The sequence below is a fragment of the Nicotiana tabacum genome, chromosome 6 (genome assembly GCF_000715075.1).
Source record: "Nicotiana tabacum cultivar K326 chromosome 6, ASM71507v2, whole genome shotgun sequence".
NCBI lineage: Eukaryota > Viridiplantae > Streptophyta > Magnoliopsida > Solanales > Solanaceae > Nicotiana > Nicotiana tabacum.
Genome location: NC_134085.1, coordinates 143,381,514 through 143,395,244, shown reverse-complemented (window position 1 = coordinate 143,395,244; position 13,731 = coordinate 143,381,514). Strand labels below are relative to the sequence as shown.

General features: G+C 33.4%; 1 protein-coding gene across 1 annotated transcript; it reads left to right on the top strand.

Moving 5' to 3' along the window:
• Positions 1-4,047: 4,047 nt before the first annotated feature.
• LOC107793722 (wax ester synthase/diacylglycerol acyltransferase 11-like) lies at positions 4,048-13,479 on the top strand. Its single transcript, XM_016616130.2, has 7 exons — positions 4,048-4,425; positions 4,875-5,450; positions 6,511-6,577; positions 11,888-11,991; positions 12,302-12,511; positions 12,613-12,750; positions 13,170-13,479. The coding sequence occupies exons 1-7, from the start codon at positions 4,138-4,140 to the stop codon at positions 13,329-13,331; spliced, it is 1,545 nt and encodes a 514-aa protein (XP_016471616.1). The 5' UTR covers positions 4,048-4,137; the 3' UTR covers positions 13,332-13,479.
• The last annotated feature ends 252 nt before the right edge of the window (positions 13,480-13,731 follow it).

Genomic DNA, 13,731 nt, shown 5'->3' with positions numbered 1-13,731 from the left:
TTAAACAACAATACAAACACGAAATAACATGAAAAATAATTAATTAATCTTTCATTTGGAATCTGAAAAATTAATTTAACAAACAACACATGAACATGAACTAAAAATTAATTCAAACGATAAACAAAACAAACATTTGCCGATTTTAGATTCGAAAATATCAAAACAAAATACGGACAAAATAAAACTCAAAATTTACTAACCGGATCGAAACGACGAACAACGACCAAACAAACAACGAACTTGATGAGCCTCGACCAAAGCTCGAACCAACGATGACGAACACGAGCAGACGACCAAAGAAGATGGTCGTTTGGCATCGTTTAAAAACGAACCCAGTGGCAGCAGCAGCTCGGAGGAACTGGGAGATGGAGAAGGTCGACGCACTGGCATCCATGGCTGCCTGTGTCGATGAGGCAGCAGCTGGGGTGCGTTCGGCAGAAGCAGTACTCGTCGAGCCATGGACGTCGAGGGTCATCCATGGACGTCGAGCTCGACTTTGAGCTTGACGTTGAATGACGACGATGCTTCCATGGCCAGCAGCTGAAACTCCCAGAAATGTGAGCAACAATAGTCCGTTGAGGAAGAAGACGGAGTGAAACAGCAGCAGCTCGGAGCAGACGACGCAGTGGGGCAGCAGCTCGAGAAACAAGCCGTGGTTGTTCGAGCTGTTCGCAGTCGAAGACGAAGCAGTAATGGAGGTCGTTCGGATGGGGAAGGTGAAGCAGAAGCAATAAGAAGCAGAAGGGTCGCAGCTGCTCGTCGAGGAAGGAGATGAAACAAGCAGCAATTGGGTTTTCCTTCCATTTTGGCCGAGGGTTTTCCGGCGACGCAGCGGCGAAGTAGATGGGGAGGTCGACGTGGATGGTGGTCGTTTGGAGACGAAGCAGCAACAAAAGGGTCAGCCATGGATGGGGTCTTTGAGCTTTTGGAGAATAAAGAGCAAAATGGGTGTGAGGGGCGGATGTTTTCTTAGTTTTAGGGTTTTTGGTTTTTGTTTTTTTTTTTATTTTTTTGTTTTGTTTTGTGTTTTTGACAAATGAAGAATGAGTGTTGGGCATTTGGGTTAATGGGGCAGACCGGGTCGACCCAGTCTGAAGTGGACTGGGTCATGGGGAAGATTGGGCAATTATTTGGGCCTGAGGTTGAAATTTGAAGAAATGGCCCAATCCGATTTTTATTTGTATTTTTGTAATCTTTTCTTCTTTTATTTTCTAAAACTAAATTATAAAAATACTTAAATTATTATTTAGAATTAAACTAAGTTATAAAAGTGCAAATTAACTCCCAATAACAATTAACGCATAATTAAGTAATAATTAAGCACAAAATTGTTTATTTGGATATTAAATGCTAAAAATGCAAAAGATGCCTATTTTTGTAATTTTAATTTTTGTAAAACTAATTTAATTACTAACAATTGTAGAATTAAATCCTACATGCAAAATGCGACATATTTTTGTATTTTTTATTAATTTAACAAATAAGCAAACACAGACAAATACAAATAATTATCCAAAAATATCACAAAAATACACAAAATTGCACACCAAGGAAAATCATTTTATTTTGCAATTTTTTGGGAGTATTTCTCATATAGGGCAAAAATCACGTGCTTACAATGATCACTGGGGCTGATTCTTCTGAAATTTCTAGTGTTAAATCCTTTCTCCATGATCAGTTCAAGATTAAGGATTTGGGGTGCCTTAACTATTTTCTGGGTATTGAGGTTCATTATTCAGATTCTGGGGTTTTCCTTCATCAGAGGAAGTTTATACTTGATCTATTGGATGATTTTCATTGTTCAGATGTTTCTCTTGTTCTTTGTCCTCTTGAGTTGTTTGCTAAGCTTAAAGCTCATGAAGGTGATCCCTTACCCAAGCCTGATGTGTACAGATCTCTTATTGGGAAGTTGAATTTTCTTACTCACACTCGACCTGATATTTGTTTTGTTGTTCAACACCTTAGTCAGTTCTTGCAATCCCCTTGTCTTCCCCATATGCAAGCTGCTCTCCATGTGCTCAGATACCTGAAGGGTACCTCTGATTGTGGGATTTTCTTCAACAATTCCTCTTATTTGTCTCTAACTATTTGTTGTGATAGTGATTGGGTTGCTTGTATTAACACTAAGAGGTCAATGAGTGGCTATTGTGTGTTTTTGGGTGGCAGTCTTGTGGTTTGGAAGTCTAAGAAGCAACCTGTTGTTTCCGTGTCTTCTTCTAAAGCTGAATACAGGGCCATGAGAAAAGTTGTGGCTGAGTTGGCATGGCTATCCCATTTGCTCTCTTATTTGGGTTTGCATTCTTCACTTATTCCTTTGTTTTGGGATTCTCAGGCTGCTATCCACATTGCTAAGAATCTAGTTTTTTATGACCGAACAAAACATATTGAACTTGATTTCCATTTGGTGCGGGCCAAGCTTGCTGAAGGTCTTATTCATCTGCTGCATACCTCTTCTTCTTCTCAGTTGACTGATATTTTCACTAAGTCTTTGGGTGGTGCTGCTCATCATGGTTTTCTTTCCAAGTTGGGAGTTTTATCACCCTCCAACTTGGGGGAAGGGGGTGTTAGAGATATACCACCCACTCCTGATTAGTATTAGGCTCACATTTTTGTTTTGTTTTTATTTATATTGGGCTAGGCCCATTTTCCTTCCTTTATAATTATTATCTGAGTTGGGTTAGAAGGGAGTCGGGTCATGTATATATATAACTTGGGCTCCTCATTTGTAAAGGGACGGATTATTTTTCATTCTTTACAGTTCACATAATATCAAAAGCTCTCTTCTCTCACTCTTAAACCCTAGATCAGATTTGTGTGATTTCACCTCCATTACTGTTGTTAACACAATGAGCACATCGTTCACCTTTCATGGGTCTCGGTACGAAAGGCTCCCAACCTCGATTTCAATCTCGTGCATTCGTACCCTTCTTCCGTCTTCTTTATCGAAAAATCGAGATAGGCATTGTCCCCGAGTTTACCCGTATACATAGTACTAGTAAGGTCAATAATGTCTCTTTCAATTCAAGTAAGTTTCGCTGTTTATGCATTATTTAATGGAGGAACCACGTCCCAACGTGTAGCTTTGTTTTAATTAGTGGAGTATTTTCTTTGTTGCAAAAATTCTACTAGTACATAACATCATATGCATTATCTACTGCTCGTAGCAATTCTGACAAGCATCTTTAATTTAATAGATAGTGTAAGACTATTAGGGTCCATCTCGGCTATTTTTGCTAGGTTAGTTCAATTTTTTCGATGCAACTTGAGAAATAAAATCTGAAATTCATCTATTTTTCAAATGCAATTTCAATTTTTTTGAATATTAAGTAGTTCAATTTATTGAATGCAATTTCAGATTTTGAGTCTTAAGTTCTGACTTATTCTTGGAATTTCAACAATCCAATACACGATTCATTATCCAAATGAGCTCAACATAGCTTTTAAATATCATAAAGAACAAATTCCAGTCATCATATTGTCAAAACAACAATAAGTTTAACAAACCTATTTTGCAACTAAGAAGAAGAAGAAACTCTAAGCACAAAGAAGAAGAAAACAATGCTAAAGAAGAAGAGAAAATTGCATGTTCCTGAAGTTGTCCAAAATTTGGATATAAGTTAAACTTTTTTTAAGAAAAATGGATACAAATTCAATAAGTAGCACAAAATTGGGTGCCACATGAAAATTTTACCTATTTAAGATATTCTCGTGTGTAGGCCCATTTTTATAAAGATTGTACACCAATAAAGATACTATTCTCGTTAAGGCATCCTTTAGTTTCACTTACAAGCTTAGCTATTCAGCTTACAATTGTGCTTCACTGAAGTAAATAACAACTTAAACGAACTAATTAAAAAAAGGAATCGTTGTCACATAAATTGGAATGGAAGAAATACCAATTATTACCTACTTCACTGGAAATTATTTCAGATCATGTGCTCAACTGCTCGTACATCTGACCAGTATCTTTAATGTATAGATATAATAAGTAAGACTTTAGTACTGTAAGTTAGACCTATCTTGTCTTGCACAATTTAAGGTGTTCTCGTGTGTAGTCTGTCATTGCCATTTCGCTTACAAGCTTATTTAGCTTACAATTGTGCTTCAGTGTAGTGACAACTTAGCACCAAACCAATGGGGAGCCTTGGTCTCAAACCTATTGATACAAAGACCAATATAGAACCTTGTAAATTGGGCATGACTAATGGCCAAAAAAACAGCACGGTGGTGGTGGTAGAAGAGGAGCAAAAAGAGCAAGTGCAATTTGAGCCAGCAAGCCCAGCTACACGCTTGTTCCATACTAAATCCCTCAGTTGTCACATTATTGCCATCTTAGGTTGCACTACAAAGATCAATGTCGATCTCATCAAGAAGGGCCTCGAGTCCACTCTTCTCAACCACCCTCGCTTCACCAGTATACCGGTATGCTTTGTTGTACAGTTTTCGTCTTGAGTTTAACTTTACACGCCTATTAGATCACCAAAATTGTAACACGTCTATAAAAAGTGACTGTACAAGTTACCTGTTGCAACATGTTAGTTTATTACTGTCAATGCATGGCTTGACACTATGGTTTCTTTTGTATGGCTTCTACCGTACCTCTTGTTCACTAAGGTTGTACTTATGCTTTCCTCGAGTTGAAGGTTTATTGGAAATAGTGTCTCTACCTCCACAAGGTAGGGGTAAGGTCTGTATATATACTATCCTACTCAAATCCCACTATATGGGATTATAATGGGTATGTCGTTATTATTGTTGTTAGTGCAATGAGCTAAATTCCTATGCTATTCTTCACATTTTATAGCGAAACATTCTCTATGCTCCAATAATTGTCCATTTTTTAATACTTTCGTTTGCCAAAATTAATAAAGGTGGTGGATGAAAAGAAAGGTGTAAGGAAGTGGAAGCAAACAACGGTAAATGTGGGAAACCATATGGTATGTCCAGATTTAGACCCGGATATGGATTCACCAGATGAATTCATAGAAAACTACACGTCAAGTCTAACAACAATACCCATGGACATGACAAAGCCACTTTGGGAAGTACATATTTTGAATGTGAAGACATCTGAAGCAGAAGCCACAGGGATTCTGAAATTGCACCATTCTATTGGGGATGGCATGTCCATTATTTCATTAATCTTAGCATGTACTCGAAAAGCTTCAGATTCAGAAGCATTGCCTACTATACCTACAAGTTCTAAAAAGGAATGTTCTGACGAGGCTGGATTTTGTAGGCGGTTTTGTTTTTCTGTTTGGTTTTTGTTGATGGTATTTTGGAATACATTGGTGGATGCTATTATGTTTTTCGCAACCGTTTTGTTTCTTAAGGATACAAACACTCCGATAAAAGGAGGAGCAGGGGTTGAGCATAATCCTAAGAGACTTGTGCACAGGACTACTAGCCTTGACGACATGAAAATAGTCAAGAATGCCTTGAACTTGGTAAGGCCGCATACTATTTTTTTTTTTTTTTAACTTTCATATATTTCATTTTCAGTATGTTCACAGAAGAATGATATCTTTATATATTTAAAGATAATTTAAATATTAAATTTTCTGTTTTATCATTAATGATATAATTTATATACAAGGAATATCATAGTATATTTGGGATTACAATTACTTTAAAAACTCTTTATTTCGTTCTTACTTCTTGTCTTCTTTTGTATATGAGTTAACTTATTTTTATATGATGAATATCATGTCATTTAAGAGATAATTATACATAACCACTCATAACAAAGTGGAATTGGTAAACTAAAAAATAGAACAAGTTACATGCTATGTGTAAAGTACATTAAATTATAAAAATTCTGTACGGTAAGCGTATTTAAGTCATGTATATAGAGAGATGGATCATATACCTAATTTATCTTGGGGAACGCTAGTACTCTCCTCATACTCCCTCCGTTCAAATTTATGTGAACGCATTCGATTGGGTACGAAATTTAGAAAAATGAAGACTTTTGAAAGTTGTGGTCCTAAACAAGTCAAAAAGGGGTTCAGAATATTTGTGTGATTATAAAAACTTCTTATCAAAGACAAAATTGTAAGTTTAAGCTAAATTGTTTCTAAATTTAAAAATAAGTCATTTTTTTTTTACGGACCAAAAAATAAAATAGGTTCACGTGAACATAGACATAGGAATCTACTAGAATTTATGCTTTATTTTAGTTCCATTAAATTCTGTACGTCCAATGTAGTTGCTCCTTTTCAATAGGGTGGAAGACCAGTCGATAGTTTTTACCTTCCACGTTTGTGGCAACAGAATTCCACAATCCTCATTAATAGCTCCCACTGTTATCTTTTACCTCCTGTCAATCATCAATGCTGCTGTACTTGGCCTAGTTTGGATTTGAAATTTTCCTTAAACCACAATTCTAATGTTTTTTTTCTTTTAATTCCTGTTAATAATGCATATAGTTATACATTTTTCTTCTTTCCTTTTTGTATTTCACATGTTCATTTTTTTTCTCTGATTATACTATTGTGGTTTTTGTAGACAATTAATGATGTAGTGATGGGCATAGCGCAAGCTGGTATCTCACGATATCTGAATAGAAGATATGGTATGTTTTCCCACTCCCTATTAATTAATCCAATACCTTACTATTTTGCGTTTGTTAGCTCGTAGTCAAAGAGTAACTGTACATATTCTATATATATTGCATTTATTTGATCCGTGTGGAAACACAGTATTATCATTCCAAACCTTTTTTGTTTTATAATTACAGGTAATTTTTTTTGCTTCTAATCCATGTGGTAAAACCATTATGCCTCTACTTTAGTAATTAACTAGTTAATATACTCGCGCTTAGCGCGATTATAACAGACATTTAAATTTATGAAATTTATCATTTTGATAATAAAGTGGAGATAGAACATATAAGTTTTAAGTAAAATGATAAATAAAAAATTGAGGTTTAATTATCTTCTATACGATAGACTTGGTAAAAGATATCTATAGTTTGAACTAATTGAAACATACACTTGAAATGGAAACAACCACTTGAAAGACAACTAAAATTTTGACTTTGAGAATTAATTAAGTCACTATCATATCATGATCATTTGAGGAAGTATACACTGAACAATCAAGTATAGCACAAATGAAATCTTAGTGCTTATTATATAATCTCTCTAATAAAACTGACAAAAGGAGGTAATACACTTGCAACGAATATAAGAGCGACAAATTTTTTCCTCTTGCTCAATGAATTGAACGTTTATCACAAAAGAAATCATAAAAATTACATATTCTTTTTTAAAGTGTTAATTAAAGAATGATATACTAAATTGATTTTTAAAAAAAGGATGGTACACCTTTGTTTGCATCATGGGATGATTATAAGCTTTTCACAATACCTTCCTCACTTTAGTACTAATTCGAGTTTGTTTCAATTGCAATATATATGAATTTTCTTTTAACAAAAGTTACAAGACTTCATTGTTTTCTTGTCCGACTTTTTATAAATTCTTTATCGTCTGTAGGACTATTCCCCATTTGGCCATGTCTCATATTAGCAATTGTTATTGTTGCTTTTGAGGGTTATTATTTGAATGTTCAACTGTAACCCTGCATAAAAATAATAGTTGTATCATTAGTAAGTTGCAGTAGCATCATACATGCAAGACTGCAATATAGATATGTTTTATATCCATCTCGAAATATCAAGCAAAAAACCAAGAGATCTTATATACATCAATATTGAGTGCAGAACATTCAACTCCAAAATTAATAAGATAAAGAAAAATTAGCAGGAAGGAGTTCTCAATCAGCATATCCAGTTTAGGAAAAACTTTATCAGAATATTAAAGGTGTACCTTTTGTACTTTAATAAACTTATCAAGAACTGTACAAATTGGATAAAAAATTAAAGCAAGCAAAGGAATCATGAAGCTAAAAGATATCATACTCGGATTTTTTTCCCTTGAAATCCTCTAAACTTTTAGGTTCAACTCATTTTTAACATGGAACTAATATAAGTCTTATATATAAAATGGAGCTACTAATAATTTTTCTCACTCGCTATGAACAGAGCACAAGTTCGGCAGAGGTCTAAAAGTATGCTAAGTAAACTAACATAAAACCTATGAGATGTATGATTAGAGAGAAAGCTTCCATGCCATTAAATAGATGGCTAAATGTAGACATATTAACAATGTCACTACTACTGCCAAAATAAACTCGAAATACCTTGAACAAAGTGAGAAAACAAACATAGATTAGAAAAAAATCATGTCCAGAGGAAATCCAAAAGAGATAAATAAATAAATAAAAATGGTTGGTTATTTGATGATGGTGACATAGCTTTATAAATAGACTGAAAAATATATTTTGCTACGTATCTACAAAGGCTTCTATACTGCTTCTGCAGATCATAAGAAACCAATTCCTTCTCCCACTCTAAGTATCTGATCTATTATCTTTGAAACCCGATTTGGATCCTTTCTCACCCACCCCTCTTTCATCCCCTCCACTTTGTCTCTTTCTTTCAATTTTTTCTTTATTCATCCAACTTCTCTATAATTAGTCACTACTTGAATTTTTGCCTTAAGAAAGAAAGGGAAAGAGGACTATAATTCTTAACTGGTGGTGCTTTCAATCTTTTCAACAATTATATATAGTAATATGATTATCTAAGTTTTTCTTTTTTCAGTCTGTCTCTTGCAAGTAACACTGTCAAGAAAATATTGGAAAGCCAAATGGGAAGGAAGAAGAAGATATAAAAGTTTCACCTGAATCTATATGGTTGGACTCCTACTGTGCCAAAAGCTAATTCCACTTTCAAGATAAACACTGTGAAATTAGATAGAACAGGAAAAGGCAATGCTCAAAGTTTTTCACCGGAGTCCACATGCTTGGACTACTCTGCCAATACCTGATATAAAAAGTAAAAAAAATATTAATACAGAGACACATGAAATAAACACCAATCAAGTATGAAAAAGTTGTACCAATCTGAATAGCAAAATAATGATCGTGTCAAATTCTAATACGCATAAACCACATTCCTATAAAGTAACACAACTTGAACTATAAATACAAAGAATAAATAATCAAAGAGAAAAAACAAATATTAGAGTGACACCAGACCAAAGAAAGTTCGGAAAATGCAGAATCATACCAAAGATGGAAGCTAGAATATCGTTCTTTTTCAAAACATAAACTCGTAATTAGAATACCTAAAAAGCAAGAAACTCTGTAAAGATATCTTAGGAAAGATCCATTCACAAATATGTAATGATTGACAGGTATACATATTTTAATTCTAACAAAGAAATGCAAGAAGCAGCAAAAAATATATACCAATCAATAGAAAAAACTAAAAGCTATTACCAAGTTCTCTTTACCAGACTCTCATGCCCCTTTGATCATGTTGGGAATTGATGAAAAACTGAAACTTCTAAAATCTCTATATATTACAACCAAAACCTCAAAAGTCAAGCAATAGACTTGAACTACAAAAGAACACATTAAAAACTAATCAAAATAGTGGGAAATAAAAACGAATAAATACAGAAGTAATTATGTTATGAATGATTTTAAGGGAAGGGAAGAACGTACGTATATTACTTATTTAGATTGGACACAACCATTTAGAGAAGTCATATCAAATTAGTTTTTCTTCTTTTAAATAATAAATTAATACATACTAAAAATAGAACAAAGGCAAATATTTGAGAATAAAATAAATAGAGATCTCTCTCTCTCTCTCTCTCTCTCTCTCTCTCTCTCTCTCTCTCTCTCTCTCTCTCTCTCTCTATATATATATATATATATATATATATATATATATATATATATATATATATATATATATATATATGGGAAAGACTTCAAAAGTTGGAAAATAAGCACATAATGTATTTTCGTTTGAAGAGCACATAAATTTGTTTATACAACCAACATATAAACCGTAAGAAAAAGTTATCAAATTTGGCGAGTAAAGTTTCAAGCTTTTCAATCACAATTGTTAAAATTCAGCCACGAAAAAAGTTAAAACACTTATTTCGGGTATCTTAATTGACTAATACGTATGATTAGCTACATGATACTAATATAATCCAAACTAAAAAAATTATATCAACTTTATGGAATTAACCAAATGAAGGGCAAACTCAATGAAAAGAGCAGGGCACCGGTCTACTTTGTTACTTTCGTTGTAAAACTTTGACACAAATCAATACCATTTCTCATTTACCACTAAAGAAAATAAAAGAACATGCGCAAAAGAATCAGCAAATTAATGTGTTTGTCGATTTTCCATCTAAAAAACCGTATTGATCGGATATAATTAAGTGCTAACGATTATGTAAAGAAACATATTATAAATTTACTGAGATGGTACAAACGTCGGGTGTGAATATATTTTAACAATAAAATATTTATCATTAAGATAGCTAATATTGGTCTAGAAACTTACCAAATTCGTAAGTTTATGTTAGTGTCTCAGTGAAAAGATTCGGATAGTAGGCGCAATAATTAAGTAGAAGTAGATCTTGATATAAAAAGTAACTTAGAAGAGAAAGGGAGAAGGAAGACATTACCAACAAATGATAAGTGGTTGATCTTTTCCTGGAATAGGACGAGTCTCTTTCACTTTGTGGTCGAATCAGCAAGAAAGTGAAGCCAAGTTACCAAAATTTTGAACCTTTAGAGAGGACATATACCGGAAACACAATCCAATATCAAGAGAGCAGAAAGTAAAAGAATATCAGATTTGAAAGAGACATTTCGGGTTAGAAATTTTAGAAGAAATTAATTTTTTGTATTTGATAGATTTTAAAAAAACAAAAAAGCTACCATGTTTTTTTCTTCTTCTTCTTAATTTACCAACTTCAATGAATTCCGATTCAGATGACGGGTGCTGCAATTCTGACAGTGGGTTAGATGGATTTCCAGAGATTGGAGTCAAAAGAAAAGGGTCGTTCTAACTTAGAAGAAAGAAATCTATGAAACAAAACAGAAACAACCTTTTTTTTTCTTCATAGTAGAGAGAGAAGAGGGATCAACATTTTAAAGAAGAAAGACCTTGTTAAAAATTGTAGGGTTACCACTGGCGGTGAAAAGAAGAGGAAACGTTTGGGTTTTTCTAATAAATTAACCGTGGTTTTTGTCTTAGGTAAATGAGAATAAATTAGAGAAAACTCCAAAAAATTGTGAAAAAGACAAGGACAATCCCTATTCATCAAGGCCTGCCACGTCACCGGGTCAATGACCCTCAATTATATTTACTTTAGTAATCAATATTGGGGTAGGTTTCAACTTTCATGTGACTCGCAACTTCAATTTTTTGGTGGTGATATCGATTTTCTATTGAGTTTAAGTATACTGTAAAACTTTTTTACAATATATAGGTTACTTATAAGATAATTACAGGTTAACTTATGTTACTCGTATAAATTGGTAACTAACTTGATCAGAACAGTAATTAACCTATTAGAATAGATTAAAATTCAATTATCGTGTAAAATATCTTTATACTTATATGACATAAAACCTTTTTTGATTTAAGAATGAACCTTATCTTATGCTACATTAAGCATTAACCTGATCACTACGAACACTCAATAAGATTCAGATTAATTAGTTCTTTGTTATTTTGTGTTTTGTGTTTTTTTTTTTTTTTTTTTGGTTAGGATAAATCATATACGTAAGAAATGCTAACAATAGATCATATTTAAACAAATTTAAGTTTGTCATTAATGGAAAATATATACTCCCAACTTGCTACTCCCTAACAAAATGAAGGGCTGCTTCGTACAGTTTTTTCTAAGTACTGCATTCGTATTGAATTTCTGTTTTTCTACATTTATCAAACATCTATTAACTTTCAACTTCCCATATTCTTACAATCAAATTTTACTAATAATAGGCAACAAAAATGGGAGAGGAAGCAGCAAAACAAATAATCTGCCCAAGAACATTCGTCTTAGAGGATCTATTGTTTTCAACATCAGACCTTCTGCTGGAATTAAGGTAACTGCATCTCTTCTACTCCAAAAAAAAAAAAAAAACACAATAGTACCTAGTTAAATTTGATATGTAGTCAAACGCGGATCCATGATTGAAATTTAATGGGTTCAACTTTGCACTGAATTAATTATACTGCTAATTAAATTATAAGTTCAAATTTAATATTTGTTGAGATTCTAATAGATTCCTACATACATATCTATATTACATGTCGAAAGTTATAGGTTCTACATCCCTACTTGTATGTAGGGAGCATTTCTTTTTCCTAAGTGTTTACTGTAGTCCTTCTGACATTAAGGATTAATGAGTTCAGGTTCTAGCAGAGATGATGGAGAAAAAATCAAAGGCAAAATGGGGTAATAAAATTGGATATGTGCTGACCTCATTACCCATTAGCTTACCTGAAAACCCCTTGGATTATATTCACCAAGCTAAAGCCATCATCGACAAAAAGAAGCTCTCTCTTGAATCCAGGTTATCTTTTGCCGCTGCTAAGCTAACCCAAGACATATTCGGATCCAATGTGAGTTCTTTTCTTTTATTCTTTTAGATAAGGGGATTGTTTTAAATTTTTTTAATATATGTAAACTTATACATTAATTTTCTTGGGTTATAATTTGAAAGGTGGCGGCTAAGCTCACAAACAGAGTTCTATCTCATACCACCATCTTATTATCAAACGTCGTCGGCCCTCAAGAGGAGATCACTTTTTTCGGGCATAAGTTAGCTTATGCTGCTCCTACAATTTGTGGACTCCCTCATGTTAGTATATTTCAATATTTTAATTTTACTTGCAAAGGATATTAGAATGACGTGTTATATTTTGAAGCCACCGGATTCAAATGGTACTTTTCGTACGTTATATATATATATATATAGTAGGGTTAAAATCTTCTTGATGGTATGATAATATTAACAATATCAGATGCAGTTGTTTTCTATAAAGATCTGAACATACATACATATATATATACCTTTAGTTTAAATCACAAAATTCAAAAGTTTTTTACACTTTCAAATTTTATGACCAGTCAAATTAAGACATAAATAGAAATGGAGGGAGTAATTGACTTTAATGAATTACCTTCAATCACATAAAAAGAAATATCATTTGTACGACGGAAAATGTGAATCATGGTGATATGCAGAGTAAGAAATGTCATTAATAATTTTGGTTGCAGGCACTGATAATGCATTTCCAGAGTTACTGCAATAAAATGACTATTTCGATGTCAGTGGATCCGCTTGTGATTCCAGATCCATACCAGCTGTGCGATGACTTTGAGGACTCCCTTCAAATGTTTAAAAATGCAGTAATAAAAGAAAGTGAAGCAGCCGTGTAAACTTGATAATTGTTTGTTGGGCAGCTACCAATGTGTTTTAAAGTTTTCCCTGTTATAACAAAAGGCGGATTTATCTTCCAAAGTGCTTGTACTACTAATATATATGTTCCAATGTTATTGTTTACCCTTAAAATAGATAACAATTAAATTTGTTTAAATGATGCATGGTTTAATTTAACACAAATTGTTGGATTATGATTCGTGGGTCATTCCATGTGGGTTAACCCGACCCGGTTAGGAGAGATAAGTGAGAGAGGTTAAGGGAAGTTACCACTAGACCACAAACTCCACTAAACTGAACATGCAAAAAAAGGGGGGAATGGTGGGTTTTCTTTCTTAACCGCTATTACTCTGCCTATTTATGTTAAGAAGAAAACACAGAACTTCAAGCGCAAGAATT